The sequence below is a fragment of the Cynara cardunculus genome (assembly GCF_001531365.2).
Source record: "Cynara cardunculus var. scolymus isolate 2C chromosome LG 3, CcrdV1, whole genome shotgun sequence".
In the NCBI taxonomy this organism is placed as follows: Eukaryota; Viridiplantae; Streptophyta; class Magnoliopsida; order Asterales; family Asteraceae; genus Cynara; species Cynara cardunculus.
Genome location: NC_037530.1, coordinates 28,637,327 through 28,662,269, shown reverse-complemented (window position 1 = coordinate 28,662,269; position 24,943 = coordinate 28,637,327). Strand labels below are relative to the sequence as shown.

At 33.4% G+C, this 24,943-nt stretch overlaps 1 protein-coding gene across 1 annotated transcript; it reads left to right on the top strand.

Moving 5' to 3' along the window:
* Positions 1-10,616: 10,616 nt before the first annotated feature.
* LOC112510103 (inactive protein kinase SELMODRAFT_444075-like) lies at positions 10,617-17,090 on the top strand. Its single transcript, XM_025115400.1, has 8 exons — positions 10,617-10,803; positions 10,893-11,029; positions 13,825-13,919; positions 14,059-15,050; positions 15,174-15,334; positions 15,459-15,535; positions 16,263-16,584; positions 16,693-17,090. Exons 1-8 carry the CDS (start codon positions 10,617-10,619, stop codon positions 16,834-16,836), a joined length of 2,115 nt encoding a protein of 704 aa, XP_024971168.1. The 3' UTR covers positions 16,837-17,090.
* Positions 17,091-24,943: the final 7,853 nt, after the last annotated feature.

Genomic DNA, 24,943 nt, shown 5'->3' with positions numbered 1-24,943 from the left:
ACGAATTCAGATATGGGATGAAATCGGATAGAGATGAAATCTGGTTTAAGAGTTTTAAGAGTTTTTAAGAGTTTTAGCCAAATGCTTTATAATATAGTATAGATTATGTTTTTTAGAAAATAAAAAAATAATTTACTCTATACTAACAACAAGTCGATGCTGTTGGTCCTCTTGAATTTTAATTCGAGAAAAACATAATTTTTATTTATTAAAAAAACTATTAAATTTTTTACACCTTCTGCAACAATGTCGTCTTTGTAGATCCTCCCGAATTTTAATTCTAGAAAACACAATTTTTATTTACAAAAAAAAACTATTAAATTTTTTATATCTTTTGCAACGACATGTTGTCGCTGTAGTTATCAATTTTTCTGAAAAGATTTCAAACTCTTCAATGAGTTGGAAAAAAAAAACTATTTTCATACCTGTAGCGACGAATCCTATGTCGTCGATATAGACTTTGTAGCTATAGAGGTCATTTCTTGTAATGATATTTTTGTTTGTGAATGTCATGTTGGTATTCGTACATTTTAAAAACAATTTGTTTGCTAGTTATAATAAAATTATTTAATTACTTATTTGACTTGTTTTTGTTATGATTTTTATACATTAAAGAAAATATTAAATAATATGTTAGACATTCTTCTCATTTTGACATTTTTGTCTTGTCATGTTTATTTTTACCAAACATTATATTAGACAACTTGTTAAACTTTGTCCTGTCAGGGATAATCCGGTCATTTTAACTGTTTTGTCATGTCTCGCCCATAACTTATTCAATTCGCTCTCGTCTTGTGCTGTCATGTCATGTTTTGTGCTATCATGTTCTGTGTTGTCTTGTTTTATCATGTCATGTCCACGTATCAAACGCACATTTAAGATTATAGAAAAACATTAACAATAATCAATATCACGTTTAATGGTGAAGCTTTTACAATAAAGATTGAAGCTCTATTAATAAAGATTAGAAGTTCAATAGAGCGCAAAAGAAACTTTATCAATGAAGATTAAACCATTACTAACTATAAATTTGATAAACTGGAATTACACCAAAATTACCGGAATTTGTACCGCAAGAGTTAAATCTATCATCCGCAGTGCATTCAATGTAAAGAAAAGGGTATAAGTAGCATGTTCAAAAGTGAACGAAATTAAATATAATGAATAAAATTAAAATCGAACTGAAATTATAGATGTAGTAGAACAAACCGCACAATATAATCTTGTCCATAAAGGTTTTATATGTCAATTCTTTGAAGCTGTGAGTATTAGAGTTGCAAAGCCCATGATTTAATGCACTCAAAATTCAATTTCCAACAAAGACAATTGAATGATGCAAATCAGATGCAGAATTCAACAGCTCGAACGATGCTATATTAAAAGCAGTAAGGGATGATATAAAGAGAAAGAGAGCGAATCTCGATATCCAAATCTAAGGAGGAGGTTGGCTATTTTATTTATATTGGGAATTTGATCAGATAACTACCTAATCACATCCCAGAATTCTTTTCACTTCTTCCCTAAGTTTCAGCTTTAGAGATAAAGTTGGAAACCAAGTCTCTGATTTTAAAGAAAAAAACGTGATAATTATCTTTTAATAAAAAGTTGCTCAATGTTAATTACTCATTAAATAACTCTTTTAATTAATTCGGAATTGTTAAATATCTCTGTTAAATGTTCTATAAAATTAAAGCCTTGATGTGTCATGTGAAGTGCTCTTCCTCACACCACTTGCAAATCACATGGCCCTCGCCTCGCCATCACCCTCTCCCTCTCCCACAATCATGTGTGCGCATATGTGTTATATCCTAATTCTGCTACCTCTCCCACTCATCAAGGCAGAACGTTGCACTTTTGAAGAACCCCTCACCATAAGACCAACAAATCACTGAAAAATCATCTGAATTTAAAGGCTTATAAACTCAATCAATGTTTGCATTCTACCAATGTCGGATGGAAAAAACTTCTAAACTCATGTGAATTCTGACACAATCACCCATTGGTGACCCAAAATTGGAGGATCAAATAGTTGATGAACGTCTTCCAAGTTAGTCATCTTGGTAGGGCTTAGTGTGTGTATGAACACATAGCAATAACCAAGTCATACTCTTCTCGCAAGGTGCTTTAAATACATGACAAAATTAAAAGTCGAGCTCTGATACCACTTTGTTGGGGTGAAGTCATACATATGTACCACATGAAAAAAAGATGCAAACTTTACAAATAGAAATGCAAAAGAACTTCAATTAAAATATGGAACCGCTTATAACACATTGATTAAGTGATCAAGAAACAAAAATGATTGATAAACATTGTGGGTTATGTGGTAACTGTTGGGATCAAAATAGTCCTAAGTATTTGAAAGTTTTATCAAGGCAATTACCTTGTATTGTATTGTAATATTCATGTAATTGGACTTAAGGGCATTGGGCTTTACATTGTAAATGTCACCTATAAATAGGTGACATGGGCTTAAAATTAGAAGTTGTTCATTCATTACAATTTCCATGAGAGTCGACTAAAGTGATTTAAGTGCTTTGTAGTTTTCTGTTTCATGAATAAGATAAGCTGGTGTGTTCATCATTTTTATGACCTTCAACTTAATTCTCTCATTCCATGTTTGTATCTTGAATTATAGTTAGATTTGGGATCCAAAATTGGTATCAGAGCAAAATCGAATCATCTATTTGATACGATTATTCTATCTATAGCAAAATTCAAGCAAATTTTTTTTCTGTTTTGTCAATGGAATAGTACTCACATGAACTGCAGCTTCCTGTTCGACATTTTGAGCCTAAATTGGTCAAATTCACTATGATTGTAAGTGTTTTAATCAAATTCGTGCCAAATGATTTGCATTCTGGTGTTTTTGAACTTATTTTGATCATCAATTTTGAGGTTTATTTGAAGAATTTTGAACATTTGATGACTTTTGGTCGAACTTTGCTATGAAACTGCCAAATCTTGCTTCATCGCTCGTTGAATGTTCTTGTTGAGCGATAAGGGGGTATTCATCTCTCTTTGAAGAACTGAAGCTTGTTTTGTGTGATTTAAGGGTGTTCATCGGCTAATATGTGAATTTTGTAACTTGGTGTTTGAAAACTGTGTTGAGCTGTATGATTTTGAAAACAGTTGCAGCTAAAACAACTCGACATTTCCTCTCCGATAGGAGGGAAATGAGATCTGATTCGTGTTGCGTCATTGGTTGAATAACTTGAAGTTAATGTACATACACAAAATCAGGTGATTTTGGACATGATTGAGTCCAAAAGGAAATGAGTGAGTTAATTGGATGAATTTTTGTAAGTTTTGAGCGATAAAACCTTCTCATCACCCAAAGCTTGCCCGATAACATGCTCATCGTCCAAGTCTGAGGCTTAATGTTTCAATCTGCTAACATTATGAGCGATAAAGGTCCTCATCGCCCAACACACCAGACAATGAAGAGTTGTTTGGTAGGGGTGACCTTACCTTAACAATTTTCCTTGTTACTTATCTTGAGTGATGTAGTGTTTCCCGTTGACCTCCCAATCCGCCCAAAGCTTCAAGCGATGAACCATACTTGTTTAGCAATGAAAGGAAGTTAATATATCCTCCCAAAGCATGGACAATATACTATCATCATCGCCCAAGGCGTGGGCGATATGCAAAGTTTCATGGGGTATCCGCCTAAGGCATGGGCGATAAGATGACAATTCTTTGCTCATCGCCCATCTCATGAGTGCTTGTTCAAATAACTCTCATATGAGCTTAATCAGTAAGCTTAATGATTTCTTTGCCCAGCTCACCTTGTGCTTATTGATTAAGGTGATGTTTTATCATTGTTGCCCTTGTGAAGCATCAACATCAATTTTGTCAACACTGACTTTTCTAAGTCAAAGTTTGACTTTTTGGTCAACCATTTTGAGGTTAATGATCAAAGCCGAATTTGAAAGGATTTCAAAACCGTTTGAATGGTTTCTGTATTTGATTGGACTAGTCAAAGTTTGAGTATCTGCAATCGTTTGTATTCAAGTCTTGTGTTAAAAGTTGTTTTTTTTATGAACCTGGATATCCAACCCGATATGCAAGCCGACTAATCCCAGGGCGACCACCTGCTTTACAGATTGCCCGGAGTCACCGCATTTGAACTTACGTGGACACAAGGGGATTTTTATTCTTTCTTGGATTTGAAACTGGGACCTTCTGGCACTTTTGACCTTTGGAGTCAAGCTCAAACCAATCAGGCACCACCCTTGTGGTTTGTTAAAAGTTGTTTTACTTTGCTATAAATAGTGGTCCTTGGTGGCTTTGTTTGTAACAACCATTAGAGAGTAGCATTTCATTTGTAATCTTTGAAGCTAATACACAAAACCTTTGAGGAACTTTCCCTCTCTATTTTTACATAATCTGCCATTGTTGATCTTGTTTGAGTTTTTGATAATTGTGTTGGATTGATTAATTTCTAAAACATCAATACTACCACCAGAAGGATTGATGTAGGACGGTTTGGCGATAAAATCAATGAATAGAATGACTACGATCAAACCAATACAAAAGGAGAAATAGGGTGTCTTGCAATCTCTTTCACGACTTATGTCGTCTACAGAGGATTTTGCGACCAATCGTGCAGCTTGATGTAGGCGTCGATGAGATCAAGTATTTCCCAATTATTTCATTTATTATTTATTTTAATGTTTTTCTAATTACTTTAGGATTTTTTTTTAAATTAATATTTAAATCAATTCCTACTTCGTTTAGTATTAGTATTAGGTTTAGTTTTCATAGTTATCTACGAGTTTATTGTTTTATCTTTCAAGTTATGTTAATTATTATCAATAAAGTTCATCTTTTGAGATTATCCTTTTGTTTATGGTAATTATTTACTATCAAGGGATTAGACGCTTGTTGACCCTTTATGCAAGGATGGTGTACCTCCACGAATGAAAGATGAAGTTTGTATTGATCCAACAAGAAACCGAACGAGAGGAATACGATAATCACTAATGTAACTCAAATTTTAACTACAATTCCTCATCAATGTTTCTCTAACGGGTGTATGTAATCTACTAGATAGCAAAATGTGACAAAATAAGAGATGGGATCCTCTTTCATATTCTAGAAAAACACAAGGTTTATTAGTGCTACACTAATATCAAAAAGAACGAAGAAAAATAGAATAGGGCAAAACATTAGCTAGTTTAGGGATGGAAGATAATATTGTCCTTGAAAGAAGAAGAAAAGTGTGGAAGTCAATAATATAATTTGTCACATTTGCCATGAAAAAGTAATTCTAATTCTACAATTATACAAAGGAATGGTCAAATCCCTCAACCGTAAAATTTGGTGGAATTCAATCAGCAAACCAAACATCATCAACAAATTTGGTCAACGAAAATTTTCATTCCAACTTCACCAAATTCCTTCGAATTCTACAAAACCAAACAACCTCTAGGGGGGAGTTTAGTTCGCATAATGGAAATTAGTGGAATTAGAATTCATCAATGAAATTTGACTTTCTAGGAATTGGAATGAATTGGATGGAATTTGATTATGCGTTTGGTTGGTAGGAATTGGAATGAGATATCTCAAAAGAATTAGAATCTCCATCTTTGTTTGGGGAGGGGAGGGTACATGGGGGCGCTGCCGTGATAACGACATTAATGGCATGGTGATATAAATAGTCGGAGGTGGGTAGGGGCAACTATGATGGCATGGTGAAATTGGGGTCGGAGGTGGGGGAGGTGGGGTGATAGCTGTGATGATGACACTAGTGGTATTGGCAGGAGGTGACACCCACCCCCGATCTGACACCGCCCTCGCCCCCTCCGCCACACACCCCTTCGCGATGCCACCCACATAGGTGGATACTGCAGGGGGTAGTTGTGATGACAACATGAGTAGCATTGTGGTAGATGTGATGACGACAATAATGACATAGAGGTGACGAGGGTTGACTGAGGCGGGCCAGCCCCCAATCCCTTAACCCCTCCTCTTGCCATCCCACAACCCACCCCACCCATGGTCCTTATCCCGACACCTACTACGCCACCCACATGAGTGAGTGGTGGCGGTGAGTGTTAACTGTAACAACGACAACAATAGTGGCATGATGGTCAGTGGTGGGTTAGGGGTCGGATGTGTGGTGGTTGTGACAACGACAATAGTAGTATGTAGGGGGTTAGGGATTGGGCCGTGACAATGATAGTCGTAGCATGGTTATGGTAGGGGCAGGGGGTGTTGCTGTTGGTTAAATTGAATACAAATGGATGAAATTCAATTCATTCACTTATGCCAAGGAACGATAAATTCATTTAATTATGGAATTCAAAAGATTCCTACATTTTTCGATATGTGAATCAAACAAAAGATTTGAAATTTGGTTAAAGGAATTGATCGTTACAACTTGAAATCCTCTAAATTCCACGAACCCAACAGCCTTGACGTCCGGTCCTTATGGAATACAATCTTTATTTTTATCTCTTTATTATTTGTTAGGAATTGTGCGCAAGTGCATAACTCTTACTTATATGTGTGTGCTAACAGACGTCTCAAGTATAATTCATTCAAGAGCACTTCATATTAGGCTACGTACCCATTGTACATATCCCATTTCTCAGTTCATGAACAATGTATAACGTCACTATAAGAAACAGGGTCTATAGAATAATAAAAGATAATAAAAATATATATATGCAAACCACTCAATTTGTACAAACCGTGCAAATCGTTCTCATCCATCGATTTCATTGTTTAATCTTATGAAATTTTTTCATGAAATTATTTAATCTTGTGAAATTGTTTCATGAAATTATTTAATCTTGTGAAATTGTTTCATATAATATTTTCTTTGATAAAGTTGTTCATATATGGTTATAAAATTGTTTCATATAATACTTAATGAAATTTTAATGAAACTATTTCATGCATTTCTCTATAATTAAAAACAATGAAGATCATAATATCCATGATTAACATTTTCCACAATAAAAATGATTAATCAACCTCTCATAATTACAAAAAAAATGAATAAAATAAAAAATTATAATTGGTTGAATGAGGTTTGTACGAGTTGTACAAATAACGTGGTGTGCAAAATAAACATCATATATATAGGGTTGGGTTCACGTGAGACCAACCTGTTTTCGTGAGACCCGTGAGACCATATTTTTACACGTAACCTTCACAGCAAAAACACTGTGAATGTTTTAAAAAGTCACCTTCACAACATTTTGTTGTGAAGTTTCAAGTGTAAAATGTTGGTCTCACAGGTCTCACGAAAACAGGCTGGTCTCACATGATCCCAAGTCATATATATATATATATATATATTTATATATATATATAGAGAGAGAGAGAGAGTTTGTTTCAAATACAACCCGTCGCATTTGTACAACTAATGCAACCCAATAAATTGTAATATTTATGGAAATGATGAGAGTTCATTTATTATGATTTGAATATTTATGGAAGATGAATATGATTCATTAATTATGATCAATACTTTATATTATGAAACAATCAAAACTTCTATGAAATCACATATTAATTAAATGAAATGGACGGTTAAGATTGAGTTATATTGATTACACAAATGTCAAAGATTGTATAATAACCAACCTATATATATATATGATAAAAAAATAATAATAAATAAAACAAAGTAATTAAAAGAATGTAGGTTTGTTTATGAATTATATATGATTTTGGGAGAAACGATAAAAAGTAATAATAATGCAAATACCCACCACAAGAATGTTGACAATAACTACAAAATAATTGTATCTCTAAATGTGATCACATGCAAATAATGACCTGTCTTCACAATAACCAGACCCCACTTTCATCAACATCATCCATCTACTTGCATGCCTTTCCGAGACATTTCACAACACTTGATGTATGTGTCATTCATTATTACCAATTATTGTACATGTATATCATAATTTCATATTTGATTATAAAATAATTACATATTTTATTTTTATAACTATATGAGATGTATTTTTTACAGGTCCATTTTTGACATTTTATAGATATTAGGCGAACGTAAAAACAGACTCATTGCAATAAACAAAACTTTTAGCAACGACTTTTGTCGTCGCTTATAAAAGTCCATTTATCATCAGAAAGATTATATAACATGTCGTTGCTATAACTTGTGATGGAAACATATCATTGCTAAAAGGCGCATCGTCAAAGCTTAATTTTCTTGTAGTGACCCTCGATAAGTACGAAAAAAATTCAATAAATGTTTTTAATTAGTATAAAAATGAATACAAGAAATGCTACTAATTTATCGAGGAAGGAAATATTATTTTTCTTTATTATAGATATATAAGAGAGTACTTAAACTTACGTACTTCTTATTAGGTAATTTGAAACCAAGAGTATCAACTATGGTTGATAAATTTTTATAAAAAGTAAGAATTTTTTTACTTCATAATAAGAAATATATGTTATTTTGATACAGAAAGAGAATTCGTGTGAATGAAATAATCGTGAGGGTAAATGAGAGATCAATATTAAAAAAGATTATCAATGTTTTCTAGACAAGTAGACAAATGAGGATCAATAATAATATGAAAGAAAAGATGATCCATTGAGATCCAATAAAAATAAATAAAGAATTAAACATATAATATGCAAGCTCAACAAATGATTGTTTGAGCACTTAAATAGAATTTTGTGTTGTGATGGAATTCCAATGAAAGATACATAAGTCAAACAATTGATGAAAATATTTAAATTCTATTTTTCTTCTTTTTTTGCTTAACTAAAATAAGATGTTAAGATTAAAAGTTTATGAAACATGACATATATAAGAGACATTACTAAATACATTTAGTAGAAAAAATTTATTGATTGATCACAAAACCATGAAACACGTCATAAATTATAAGAACAATAGATTGATTGTCAAACAATAGTAAAATATTTTATGTAGAAACAAAAATAGATAACAATAGTCAACAAAAACAATTAGAACAACATAACCAAATAGTAATAGTCAATAGAAGTATAAATTGATAAAAATATCCAACAAATATATATAGCAATAGCAAACATATGATCTTAACGTTGAATTGTTGAAATATGAAAATATTCAAGCATATAGAGATATCAATAACCAATATCATTAGACATTGTTGGAGATAAAAAATTAGAGACGTAATGAACAATAACATATAATGAATGACCAATTAAACTTTTTTAGTTTCTTCTACAATGTAATTAGTTGATATATTTTTGGGGCCTTGTTATCTACTAAATTCTTTGTGTCTTTTATTATATGTTATAATTTTTTGGGTTTCTTTAATTTATTAAATTCTTTTAGACTACTATTGTATTTTAAGAAAAAAAATTGTACTCTATGCGTCCGTGCCACCCTCCCAGAAATGACCCTTATTTTTTATTTAGTATTTTTTTATCAAAATATTAATTCCATTAAATATCTTATCTCACATCAATATATTCTCTAATCAGCTATTTTTGTTAGTAGGAATATATATATATATATATATATATATATGTATGCATAAATATATATTTGATAAATTTTTAAAAATTAAATTAGTCATTTTCATATTTCCTTTCTCATATAAATGGCACTAAACATCAAGCAAACTTGGCCTCTTTTGTTGGAAAGGTTTATTCTTCATAAATTATTTTATCGATATAATTAAATAAATTGATCTGTTAATTACTATATATCTGCTATCTATACTATATTATAAACCATTTGACGAAAACTCTTAAAAACTATTTTTTATACATGAGGTACTGTTTATTGGTGCATATTACTTAAATTCAAGATTACAAGCAAATTATGCATAAGTACAACTTATTAAAGCATCGTGTTTGAATTCGTATAACTAACTGTAAATAAACATAATCAAATAAAGGATAAACATCTCATTTTGAATATAAAAAAATTAAAATATAATTAGGATAATCATCAAATTCTAATAGAATACTTAATTATCATATTAAAAAAATAACTTATTTAAACCAAAAATATATTAATTCGTTATTAAACTTCAATTAAATTATAATTAAAAATTAAATTAATAAAATTACATAAAAACGAGAACTTTTAAATAGTTAATTTGATAATAATATCGATTATATTTTTAAAAAATTTATAACATCTTCAAGTTTATGTTTATTTAAGAATAAAAACATTTTTTTTTCTTAAAACCACATAAAATCGTATTATAACATCGATAAACTAAAAATATAAAACAAAACATAAAAATCAAGATGTATCTCGTTGTATTGCGCGAATAGCCTTCTAGTTTTACATATCTTATTATGATATACCGATAAAATTTACTATTTCAATATTTAAAATTGGTAAATTCTTAGAACAAATTAAAGGATACAAAAAAATCTCCATTGACCAAATACCCTTGAAAATACTCGAGTTTATTATTGTAAATTTTGTAACCTCTGATTGATTTATTATAAGATATTTAAAATAATAAAAAATATATTTAATGGGGCCAAGAGAAAGCCAGTTCAAATACCAAAAATATGGGCGCCCATGATTACATATATACCCCAATTTTCTCATCAATAGGTCTGTTTAATTCTTAAATTGATTTGCTAGTTTCCCAGCGATCTCCGGTTCTTCGATGTTCCCGCCAAAAAATGAATCCGGCGTTGAAAAAGCATGCCGTAACATGCCGGAGAATGTGATAGTCGCCGTGAAGGCTGAGGAGAAGGTTGTCTCCAAAGCAGCTTTGGCTTGGGCTCTTACTCATGTCGTTCATCCCGGTGATTGTGTTATCTTGCTTGCTGTATTTCATGGCGTCAAATCAAGTAATTTATATTTTTGTTTTTTGCTTCAACTACTGTATATGTTTCGATTGATCAGGATCTAAGTTTGTGGTTGAGTTTGTAATTCGTAGATCGGAAATTATGGAGCTGGCGGCGATTGAATGGAGATTGCCGGAACGGTGACGACTGTGCTAATTTACCAGATCGGATATGTCGGATCTCAGAAACTTGTTCACGGATGGTACTCCAATTTCAAAATCAATTCGAGGTAAACAGTTATGAACTTTTTTTTTGTTAAATCTAATTTAGATATATAGCATATAAGCATTTTTCCCTACCGAAATTAGATCTACAATCTCTCGTTTTTAGCGTGGTGATCCGCAAGAGTTGGATGAAGAAATTTATTTAATCGGTTTAATAAAGGCCCAAAAATATAAATAGGACAACGTTATATATCCTACCACACATGCACACGTACTTGATGTCTGCAACCACGAGTTTGTTTCGTTAAATATACGCATACATACACGTATATGTGTACATACATATATGTGTATACATAGATGTATAAGTTAATTGAAGATTTCTCCTTGTTCCTATGCTCGTGTGCCTTTTGTGCATACCAGATAAATTATTTGTATACACATGTATATACCAAACAAATTATTTGTATACACACGTGCATACCTGTACACATGAATGGTTATTAAATCGTTCCTCAGTTTTTCATTTTTGTACGGGTTTACGTCACCTGTCTTATGCATTATATAAATAAATAGAGGGAGTTTCAAATACAAAAAATGTAATTGTTACAAACCCTACAAACCTAATCTCAAAATTTATTTTGTTTATTTTTAAATGTAGAGACTGTGATCAAAAGCGGACGAGAGTAATTTAGGACCCGATTTAATTCACATTGTTGATTGTCTACATATATTGTTAAGCTCGGTTTGTAAAGTTTGTAAAAATTACATGGTTTGTGTTTAAAACTTCCTTTACATGAATATATGTATACATATAAGATGTGGGGTGAGTTCAAAAGAAAACACCACAATTTTACGTATATGTGAGTCTGTAGTTCATCAATGTGCTACTAAATTTGAGACACGGATAAACTTTGGCGCTACCTAGGTCGCGGACCAAGTCGTCCGCACATAGCGCACACCATCAAGTCCCCTCATGTATATTGTCACATGCAATATGGATGTACTCATATTTTTTTGTAAAGATGTGGTGTCCTAGTTTAATCCTACCCATGTAAAATGTATATATACATACATATATACATGATACAAGTATGTATATATGTATATAATTATATGTCAATTTGATTTTCAAGTGTTCAATGATTTTATTAATATATGGTAATACAGAAGCAAACTAGATTTTATCCGGTTGATGATCGAGAAACACACAACAAAACGGGACAAATAATATATTGTTGAATAGTAATTTTTGACGATTACAATTGTCGAAAATAGTAGGTTTGAGAAATCTTCATAATTAATTAAATGCTAAGAAAACACTAAAGTAACTACCTAAAATAGCATATGCTCATAATAAATCTCAGAACTCATGTGATTTGATTGCCAAGTCAAATAATGAACCTACCCCCTCTTATATCATCATTATATGAATGATAATGTGAGTGGGGAGGGGTATGAAGTGTGAGTAGTATATGTGAGTAAGGAGGGATATGAAATGTGAGTAAGGTGGTTATTAATAGCAATCCCTAAATGAAAATTACCAAAATTACAGAAATTGAGGCCTTAAACAATGAAAATTGATCAAGGGTGCATAATAGTGGTCGGGTTACCGGTACAACCTAGATTTGTAGAAAGTCAAGGATTCAAATCTCACCAAATGTGAGGTGTGTGCATGTATTTGTCGCATATAACTATTATATACAAAAAACAATGAAATTTGGCTACGAAAGAGGGATGAAGCATCTTCTTTTGCTGAAAGTTATAGTCATTTGAAGTTGACAAATCCCCCTTTTCGAAAGTTAGTCATTTGAGTTGAGGCATCCTTCCACATTTGAATATGTCAACCACATCATGTATAATCCATACTACGTGTAACAAAGTGGTTGTAATATGTTTTAATTTGACAATAGTCGCTAGATTTTGGGACTCAAAAGTACATGGAAAGCAATATAGTATCCAAGACTAGCAAGTACCAATGTAGATGGTCATAACCCGAATTATATAGCACAGACCTAACCAACAAGTGAATTTAGCCTCCATGAAGAACTGTACAGTGGCATCTCAAACACAAATGTTAAATTATCAAATACGGGAAACAAATGAGCGATAACGACGGATCTCTTGGTGCTCAACATCCATTATGGGAGCATTTTAAGTAAAACGACAGCAACATATTCCTAGTTGGTGCTCGTCATCCATATATGGTAGCAATCGGAGCGACAAGGATGGGAACATTGACATGTCGGAGCTCGGCATCCATAATTCTATGGTAACAACAAAAAATATACAAAGGGAACTAAAACCTAACACTAATCTGAAACTAAAACAGAAAATCAGAGAACTAACAAGCAAAATTGAAGATGTTCTCTTAAGCATTATATCAAACAGTTGGTGTGTTAGGCCGAACATTACCCGAATTCAAGGCATTCATAAACCGTTCCGGCTATGATCTGATACCATGTTATGATGCCTTATGTTGTCGAGTTTGTTACTGCTGGATATTGGAAGAACATGTGTGATGTTTTCATTTCTTCTTACATATGCCCACTTAAAGTTTTGATATTTAGCTTTACCATTTGTAACATTAAGTGGCCTTTTACCAAACAGTTAAAATTTTCGGCCATCAAAATAGATTGTTAATAAGCGTGTTTTATTCGGTAAGCGCTTACCAGGTAAGAGTCTAAGATTCTTGGTCCTTGCAATGCCTCTTAACGGATAGGATTCATGGTTCTTACGAAGCTCACTCGGCAAGGTAAATGACACCCAATAAACGCTTACTTGATTAGGGTTTGGTAAACGGCCTCTAAATCATCTTTATAATTTAAATAGTTAAATCTATATCTTTTCTCAAGTGTAGGTGATGGTGCAAATCAAGGTGGTCTCAGGTACACCTGCGGGTGCTGTGGCAGCTCAAGCAAAGTATAATGCAGCAAACTGGGTCATATTGGATAAGTTAATACAAGTAAAACTATTACCTCATTATATTTCTCTCCAACTCTTATCTTTTTTCTCAAAGTTAAGAGTCCCCTTTTGACTTATAATCATCATTTTGGTTTGGTTTTTATTCTTGTAATTTTGTAACTTGAATCAGGAAATTGAAACAAGAACTTAAACACTGCATGGAGGCACTACAGTGCAACATTGTAGTAATGAAAGGTTCAGAACCAAAAGTCCTTAGGCTCAATCTCGGTCGATCTCATGACCTCCAATCTCCCTTCTTTTCAGCAGTTTCTTCACCTAGTATGGCTCCTGAAAAACACTTGGGCCATGGAGTGAATCATTCCACGCCCGTAAGCAGTCCAGAAGAAACCGCCATGTTTTGTCCACAATCTTCTGATAAAAGTCTTTTGTCAAACTCCGACACCTCTTCTCTTTTCCTTGTGTACAAACAAAACCCGCTTTTTGAAGGGCTGATCAAAGGAAAACCTTTACAAATCAATAAACCCAAAGACTTTGATGATGATCCACTTACCGTGATCGACTCTTGTGGGGAAAGAATCATAGCTCTCTCACTGATTCCAAATTCATCTGCTAAGAGTACCAGTAACACAGTTCTATTGGTGCCTCAAAACAACATTGCAAATGAGAATTCCAAGATTCTTCACAGTTCCCAACTTTCATATGCTCATTTAGATCAAGATAAACTGAGCGGCGAGCTTAAAGACAACATTTTTAGCTCTGGAATCCGAGAGGCGGTCTCTTTGGGTAGAGCTTTATCACTACCACCTCCCTTGTGCTCTCTTTGTCAACACCAAGCACCTGCACTTGTGAAACCTTTGCGACAATTTTATTACAGTGAGCTTCAAGAAGCCACAGATGGTTTCTCTGATTTGAGCTTTGTGGCACAAGGGGAGTTATGGGTTGTCTACAGAGGGGTCTTAAAAGATGGGCTAGTCGTCGCAATCAAGCAGTCGACGTTTTCTGGATCCCATGGAGATGCTGATTTCTGCAAGGAGGTGAGAGTACTAAGTTGTGCACAACATAAAAATGTCGTCTTACTAGTTGGCTTTTGCATAGAGGGCAATCGAAGACTATTAGTTTATGAGTATGTATGCAATGGCTCCGTGGACAGTCATTTACACGGTATATATATCTATATATCCTGTTCTTTTCCTAATTTATGGCTCAAAAGTCCTTATATCAGGCACATTATACTTTGTGGATTCAACTTAAAAGAATGTCATGTTTCTTTGAATTGTATAACAGAGAGCCAGAGAACGTATCTGGACTGGCCATTGCGTCTGAAGATAGCAATTGGAACAGCAACAGGATTACGGTATCTTCATGAAGATTGTAGGGTGGGTTGCATTGTTCACCGAGACATGCGGCCTAAAAACATCCTACTGACCCATGATTACGAGCCTTTGGTAACTCAAACTCATTACATCTTCGAAGTCATATAACTTTGTATAACTATAAACACTTGAAACATACATTACGACCCGTTTTTATTATCTAATTTACTGATATGTATTTTTGTCGATGATCTAGGTTGCTGACTTTGGGCTTGTTAGCTTACACACTGAACAGGATACATGTGATGAAGAACGAGTCATCGGAACTTCAGGGTACATCTAACATCTATTTTTCTTTTTTCTGGCTATCATGTGAAATGTCTTTTTTTTAACCCTGGGTATTATGGCCATCTTGCTCACACCTTGCTCATATTGGACTCAAACTGATGAACAATGAGGGCATCTTCAATGGGTTGGGTCTTGGATTGGTACATTGCCAAATGAGCTTAGAAAAAACCGGTTTATACCATTATGAGACCAACAAAAGTGTGGACCGGTTCCAACAACACTTTTTGTAGGCCCCAAAGCCATTTCAGTAAATAATTAATATATGAATTATGGATCAGTTCATGGTTAGGGAGAGAAGGTTTATAACATGATTGGAGATGCTCAAGAAGTTTTGTTACTGTCTTTTGATGCTCTACAGCCATGAAAACAAAAAATAATCGTTGTCTTTTCATAAAAATCTAATTCATATTAAAAGATTAATAATATGATGATGGTAGAAATATGTGGAACCCATCAGATTTACTTTCTAAAAAGGTACTTGAGGAGTGAAAAGATGTTCTGAGAAGATGTTCCAACATATGCGGTAGTAAAATGGTCAAAGACTTGTAAACGTGAGACTAACAATGATGATAACAATATAAGCAAAGAACAGGACTATAATATCAATTATCATGCTATCTTGTATCTTCTCTACTTTTTCCTTTTCGTTCAATGATTTAATCAACACACATATTTCTGTTTGTTTAAATGTAAGATGATGCCTATATTTCAGGTATCTTGCACCAGAATACTTCAATGGAGGAATGATAACAGAGAAAGTTGACATATATGCTTTTGGATTGGTACTGTTGGAGCTAATCACGGGACGAAGAACCAGTGAATTACAATGCTACAAAGCGCGCAACTTTTGGCACGACATTTACGCATCACATGAAACGGAACCTATACATCTTCTAGCTTATAAGCATAAATTGCTCGACACCCGCTTAGGCTCTTATCAACCTTGCAATTTTCCTCCCGACTTACATGCTATTGGTAATGCTGCTTCTTTGTGTCTTCAAAAAGATCCAGAACTCAGACCACCCATGTCAAAGGTTTCTTATCCAACTTTATTTACTTCTCGGATAATCTATAATGTTTACTTTGTGGTTGTCATACATGACCTTTAGACTTATTGTTTTCTTGATCTTAAAAACTGTTAGGTGCTTAAAGTATTGGAAGGAGAAAGAAGGAATTACTTGGGTGTAGAGTTGGACAATGGTGGTAACAGAAGTGGGCACATGCGAGCTGTTATCCTCAATGCACAAATCGAAAGGAGGGGGCACTATCGCAGACTATCCTACTGAAATGGCTTGGCAATTTCCTTTAATTTACTTGTTACTAGAAGAAAATGATCGAATTACATGTGATATTACACTAACATCATGTATAAAATCACATGTGATTCACACGACTTTGGTCCGCGACCTAAAGACGCGGCCAAAGTTGTCCGCATATCTTTTTTGACAGTTAATGTAAAATTATATGTGATTTTGCACGTGATTTGGCCGTCTTCATATTCCCTTTAAATAGTTAAATAGTTAAGAGTTCTTGTTTGATCCTCCTCCGCCTCTCTCTATATATCATTCTTTTCGTTAGCTTTCTTCTTTTTTCATTCTTTCCACATACATTCCATGATACAAATCCAAGTTCGATTGAGAATTCTACAAATACATATAAAGATGTAGAGAGAATTTGTTCAGACAGAACACACCAAACTGTTCTTAGAATGTCTCAAAGAAATAAAATATCAAACAGGTTCTAAACCCTATAGCATATATATATATATATATATATATATATATATATATATATATATATATATAAAATCTATCTATGGAGGTTCAGACAGGAACATTATCTAAATAAAAGAACACTAAAATGGTTAAATTATGTGCAAAATCACATTTGATTTTAACATTAACGGCCAATACAAAGGTGTGCAGGCGACGTGACCTGCACCTCACCTCAGGTCGTGCTAAAGTCACGTAAATCACATGACATGTGATTCGACCGTTTTCTTATTCTCTTATTTGGTTAGTATTCTTGTATGAACTTGACTCTCTCTCTCTCTCCCTCTCTCTCTCTCTCTCTCTATATATATATATATATGTAGGGGATGGTTCAAATAAGAAAGACAAATGTGAATAATCATATATGAATCATTATTAGAAGGAAATATGGGTTATCATATGCATCTTCATATGTAAATAATCGTTACAAAGGTAGGTAAACAAACGTGTGTTCACATATGCATTTTCAAATGAATATTTTTTTGAGTTCACCACTAATTCAAATATGAGTCATTTATTCCTATGTTTTTACCATTTTTGTTATTCATTTGAACCTTATTCTCTCTTTCTATATATAAATATATATGTAGAGAGAGAAGTTAAACAATTTGGAAGAAGGCGAGAAGTTTCAATATTATATATGATTATACTTCTTTGGGTGTATCCAATCATATATGATTAAGTGTTTGTGTGTTGTCAATGTAACATATATCTAATAATATACGATTAAGCATGCATATTATATGTGTAATCATATATGATATTGAAACTTTTAGCTTTCTCGCAAATTGTTTAACTTCTCGTGTATATATATATGTGTGTGTGTCTGTGTTATGATATCATGTTGAACTTGGTTAGAGTGTACACCTTGAACTACTATCATCTTATAACAAGTGATAATGGCATTAAGTACTAGATATCATTCTCACATAAAAGACTTTTAAAGTTCTTTAAAAGTGCGGTCTTACAAAACTAACTTTAGATGGTGAATTCAAGGGATTTGTTTCTATCTAAAATTTGAGTGGTTTGATTAGCAATTAAAAAAATATCAGTTGTAAAAAGAAGCACATGGTGCAAAGGTTGATTAAGACACAAAATAAATGATCTTGCAAAAGGTAATAAAGCATTCTTGCAACAATCCTATAGTAGTACAGGATAATATTATGTATTATCACAATATCAACTATCGGGTCAAATGGCCTCCTAAGAGTACAACAGGCTGGCATGCTATCGATATGATATCATTTATGTTAGACGTCATGTATCCTAATACGACACAGTGTTACCATCCTACACCGTATGAGTCTAGTACTTGTCAGGTACTAAAACTATTTATAGTCGTCTCCTATTGCATCAGGTTTTCTCATTTATCTTAACTTGAAGTTAATGCATTTTCATATATAAAGTAGTTGTCAATTAATAATATGTAATATTCAATGAAACAATAATCACCTGAAATAAATAATTAGATAAAATGCTATAAGACACTTTTATACTTTCACATCGGTTTAGGTATTAATTTTCCTTTACACCCCAAGTTAAGGCTTTTAGTCCATCATCGTTCGGTTTTTTCTTATAAATGATGTAAAGAATGAAATTTAAATAATAGAAATGTAAATTGCATAAATATAAAGAACATAACTTAAAGAACATGAAATTAAATGACTGAAAAATTAATTACCAAAAAGTAAATTATAAGTAAATAAATTGCATGAAGTAAAATACTCGAAATTAAATTGCACCAAAGTAACTTGCAAGAAATTAAAGTACTAAAAAGTACATGACATAAAATGAAAAAGGTAAAAGTACTTGCAATAAATGAAGTAAAGTGAGTGGAAACTTGTTTTTCAAGTTACGAAACTTGCAAAACAAGTTTTGCCACAAAATGAGAAGGATTACTAGTAAGAACTTAAAAAACTATTTTTCTTAACTACGAGAAACTAATCTCGATCCACAAAAGATTATAAATCTTATGTATTGCAACGGGAATAGATTAGCTATAAACGATTATCGAAAATTAAAGTAAACTTGGAAAGAATTCAAGATGAAGCAGTAAACAATTCTTCAAACAAACAAACTTCGATCAATAACTTGCAAACCAGAATTAGATCAAAAAATACTTAGAAATAAAATCTAGAAAGTGATTAGAGTGAATACCAAAAGGTTAGGTGTGTTTTTAAGCTTACAAAGCACACATATTTATACTAGTAATTAACCTTGGGCTATGAGTAACAAAAGTATAAGATGACATAAGACCTTAGTGTATTTTTAACAAGCCTTAGATAGGTCCAAAACAGTAAAACCCGGCTGCTAGTGAAAATCGGCCTAGCGGATCTTTATAAGCCCACTATTTAGTCCTACAGTACTGCCATAATTTTGAAATCAGCAGCCAATGATTCCTCTAGGAAGCTGTAGTATTATCCAAATCTACAAAAGTTAATTTCAAAGCACAATTTAGATAAAATTTATACTATATTCATAATATTTCAACAAAACATTAAATATTATAAAACTAATATAAAGAGACTAAATTGCACATGTTGAGCAAATAAAATAACATAAAAAGGTAAGATTATAGATGTAATCGGGTTAGTAAATTAAAACTTATCAAACCCTTATACTTAAATTGTTGCTTGTCCCTAAGCAATCAAAATGACGAAATAAAGACTCAAGTGACTATTAAGCTAAATGTTTTTTGAACTTGTTCACCAAACTTAGCCAATGTGAGTGTTTTGATTTTCTTTAAAGAAATTATCTTTTCTTACTTGGAAAATGATTTCCATAGCCTTTCATAAACTAAACTCCCATAAACTTGAATTCATAAATGTGCCAAACTAAGAGATAGCCTACATTTTGCTTGAACTAGATTCATCAAAAGTATGGGAATTGGAGTGAGTTTTGCATTTGGCTTTTCTGTTCAATGCATTTGCCTTTTACCTCTTCTCAGTTTCACTCCATGGTGCAATTTTACCACCATGCTTCTCATATTGAGGTACAAAATTGGACACTTTAGTGCACTTTTGGCAATATGCATCTCTTACATGTGTTCTACAATGTTTGAGTGTATGATGGGTGTTTAAGGAAATTCCCCCAAACTAGAGGATTTCAATGTCCTCATTGAAAGTGTTGGCAATAAGTGTGGTCTAAATGAAATGAGGGCCCAAAAATGAATCTAGATGGAATTATTAGCCCAAAAATGATTGATCTAGTGGTCCATCTAAGAACTAAGTGGAAGAGCTACTGATTATTGTGGTTATGGAATCATGTCAAACAATGCAAGAACAAATATGTGCTAAATTTATTTGTGCAAACATGACAGTGATGGCAACAAGTTCATAAAATCAATTCCCATTGAAACATAAAAGCAAAGATAAGAATGGGAGGTTTAACTCACATTATCTCATTTTGGCTTAAAGAAAATGGAAAGAAATGACTCAAGACTTATTAGAAACAGAGACCTAATCATTATATACAAAACAACAAACTAAAACAGTAAAAGGACTCAAAATTTTAGACAATGTAAGGAAAGGACTCAAGCATCACACAATACCATATGACTCAATAACTACAAAGTATTGGCCTAAATACTATAGAGATAAAACAACAAAAGAAGAAACAGAAACAACATATTCTAAAAACAAAAAGTGGCCAAAATGGACTCAAGTTATGTTAAGCAAGAACATAGACATAGGACCCAAGACAAATTAAACCAGAAAATTACTACAAATGAGGAGGGTATGATCAATCAATATAGACAAAAGCAGTAATTAAGACGAAAAAAAAAATCATGGCAAAACAACAAATAAGAAAAGAAAAACTAATATGTTAAAACAACAAATTGCAACACAAACCCAATACCCAAACACATTCTTGAAGACTACGTCAAGGTATAAAAATTAAAATTAAAGGGAGATTGACAGTTGCTGTCCTACTCAGATTGAGTAGGAGAGTGTGTGAGTTGTTGTAGGCTTGTGCTTCCCTTCCTTGACTGCACCTTTTTTTCTTTTTCTTTATAAGTTCCTTCTTGAGGTGGTTGATCTCAATTTGTGTCACTTCCATCTTTCCCATCAGTCTTCTTCATCATGATTCTCTTAAGAATTGCAGTCATTGCATCTAGCAGCTCAGTCTTGAGTTGTTCCAAGGACTCATTCATAGGAGGCATAATCTTGGGTGGGTTGTTGCCTTGCCTCATCAATCTATCCAGATTCTTTTTTTCCATAATGGTTTTCTCATTACAAAAGGAATCTATGGAGAAGTAACCTTAGCTTTGGTCATGAGGTTGTGAATGATTGAGGGGTATAGTAGCCGGCCATTGACCCTATCTACACACCCCTTTATGTCACCATATATGATCCTTCCAATATCAAATGGGTGATTTTCCAGAATGCAATATAACATAAATACCCTCTCCATACAAATATTAGTGTCATGACAGGTTTTAAGGGTTCTATACCTGCCCTTAAAATTCCATACTTCTCCTTATGTGCAAGCCTATCCAAGATGGTATCTAACTCCTCACTAGTAACATTAGCTTACATTCTATCAAACTTAGAATCTTCAGGTGGTGTTAGGCCAAGCAACTCATTAATGGCCTTAGGGGAGTAAGAGACCTTAGTTGGTCTAACCTTTAGGTCTACCTTATTGCTCACAACCACCTTTGTATAAAAATCCCTACGCCAGCTAATATTGTAATCCCCAGGCCCTTACAAAGTTTTATCCAACCAAGGGAATCAATCACAACTTTTAATGAGGGGGATTGGCTAAAATGATTTCCTTAGGAAATCCCCTTGGCGTTTGACCTTTTTTCTAAGAAAAATAAGGGTATTTCCTTAAAGAAAGCTTACAACTAAACAAGTTGGTAGAATTTGTAAGAGGTGAGACATGTTTACTCTTTTTGGCTGCAATACTACTAGCAGAGTGTTGCAGGGCTGCCATGCTTGAACCTTCAGATTGGGCCTTGCTATGTGATCCTTGACTTGTGACTCTAGTAGGTGTGCCTTTCATCTTTTGATCTTGCCTAGCAATATTCTCATTGACGGTTGTTCTCTTCCTCTTCTCCACTCTTGGTTTCCTTTGAATGGTAAACTTTCTTCCTACCTCCAACAGTTCAATGTTCTCTTCTATGTCAAAAGACGTAGTATCTTGCATATGAGTGGTAGTAGTGTGCACAGGGGAGTGTATAGGGCATCTGGCAGTATGCACGAGGGAGTGTTGGATATGATTTTCCTCATTTGGGCAATGGTGGTATCCACTTCTGTGCCTTGTGGACTGATAATAGCTTGATCACTAGGAGGTTAGGTACTTAGGCTATGGTATGGTTGGGGGTTTTGGTTCTCAAGAGGTGAGGTGGGTGAACTTTGGATAGGTGGTGATGGTGGTAGTGGTATTTGTGGTTTTGGTTGTAGGATTACAGTTGGTATGAGTTGTGGTTCTAGGGTTGAAACAATTGGTGTGATAGGTGTGGGGGTTATCATAGACACATATGAAGGTGGTAGTGGTGTAATGGATGGTGGTTCAATGGTAACAGGAGGGTTGGGTGGGTTAGAAGTATCAATGCCCAAAATGGCATCCATGGTTGCAAAGGCTTCATCAACAATGTGCCTTAGAGATGCAACAACACTCAGCCTTGCCCTGGGTGTAAGGGAGGTTATTTGGTTTACATCAAAACATGGGTTGGGGTAGTTTAGTGTCTCACAGAGGGACTAACCTCAACAATATGCATTCTTGATACATGAAGTCCCAAAATTTCAGATATTTCTGTAGTGGGAATGGAAGCAACGAGATAATGGGATCATTCAAGGTTTGGTGCAATTCCTAAGGAAGGAACAAGATTTTTCTCATCCTCAGTTTCTAAAACTTCAAAAGTAGCAAAGTCCTGTGGTGTTTCTTCTTCCTCAAAATCATCCTATAAATCACTATCAGACCTAGATAAACCTAAGATTTCCCTCAAACTTTTCTCTTCATATTAGGATTCTATCAAACTCAAAGTAGAACATTCTTCTCTTTCTTCAGAGTACTTAAGGGAATTAAAAACATTAAAAGTCACTTGTTGATCTTGGACTTTTATGGATAACTCTCCCTTCTGTAGATCTATCAGGGTTCTTCTAGTAGCTATGAAAGGTCTTCCTAAAATAATGTGAATGTCTTTGTTAGCTGCAAAACCTAGGATGATAAAATCAGCTAGAAAAATAAAGTTATCAACCTGAACTAAAACATCCTCAATATTTCCTTTAGGATAGGTTATGGACTTATCAGCTAATTGTAAAGTCACAGTGGTGGATCAATTTTCACCTATGCTTAGGGTGTTGAAAACAGATAAAAGCATAAGGTTTATACTAGCACCTAAGTCATATAGGGCTTTTCCCATTTCTATTCCTCCTATTGAGTAAGGGATTGTAAAGCTTCCAAGGTCTTTAAGCTTAAGAGAGATTTTACTGGATAACAAAGCACTATAGCCTATAGTCAGCTTTTTCTTTTTACTCAAAATATCTTTTAGAAACTTTTAATAACTTGGCATTTGCTCAATAGCCTCAACCAAATGTATATTTATGTATAAGTGTTTAAAACATCAAGAAATTTTTTAAATTGTAATTCCTTTTGATTCCTTAACCTTTGGGGCTGTAAGGAATGTAAGAAGTGACTTAATAGGAGAAGTGGTCTTTTGAAAAGTAGGTGTTGGAATGGGCATCAAAGTTGGTTCTACAACGGATTCTGATTCAGTTCTACAAGGGATTATAGGACTGGTATGGGTAGATATGGTGAGACTGCCACCAGATTGTGACACATCCACTAAAATACTTTTTTTGAGTGTCAGGACTTCCTTAGGTTCATTAGGAAACAATAATTGAAATTTTGATCTTTTCAATATAGTTGTAATATCAATGGGCTTAACTATGGGTTGAGGCCTACTAATCCTGCTGGATTGGTTTATAGGGATGGTAGTAATGGGGGATGGAACTGTGGTAATAGAATCTGGTACCATAATTTTCTTCTCAAACTCTGCTTTGTTTGGTTCCTTTTGTTCTTATTAGGTATTTTCTATTAAAGTCTTTACACTACTCAAGGTAACAACCTTAACATGCTCTTTTCCTTCTCTTTGAGGTGTACTTGTATCACTACGGTGAGCGCAAGGGATGTGAGCAGGGTAGCACGAATCACATGTGATTTTAGATTTTAATATAAAATCACATGTGATTGGCTTGTTTTCGTTTTTTTTATTTGATTATTGATTTTATGTGAATCCAACTATATATGTGTATATATATATATATATATATATATATAGTAAGTTCCTAAATCGGGTACCATGGCATTTTTCCTCTAATTTTTTAGCTTTCATGTGCCCACAACCTAGTGAGTGATGTAACTTTGTATTTGCAATGCAGGGTGATTGTTGGTCCCAAAGGGTCTACAAGAATACTAAACAGTTTGTAGAAGGAGGGGGGATGAATACAAACACAATTTTCAAATTTAAAATATATATTGATAGAGAAGATCAATACAGATTTTACAAGATTATTTGCGGAAAGATAAGGTATAAGAAACCTATCTAAACAATCTTAAGTTTCACACAAAGGTTAGCAAATACAAGAAAAGATATTGCTAAAAGAGTCTTTTACTT

Bases quoted from the DNA above. Each gene is read 5' to 3' on its own strand.
- LOC112510103 (XM_025115400.1), top strand. From the start codon at position 10,617: ATGTTCCCGCCAAAAAATGAATCCGGCGTTGAAAAAGCATGCCGTAAC. The intron at 15,051-15,173 runs GTATATATATCT...ATTGTATAACAG, and splicing joins CGTGGACAGTCATTTACACG to AGAGCCAGAGAACGTATCTG. The intron at 16,585-16,692 runs GTTTCTTATCCA...AAAAACTGTTAG, and splicing joins TCAGACCACCCATGTCAAAG to GTGCTTAAAGTATTGGAAGG.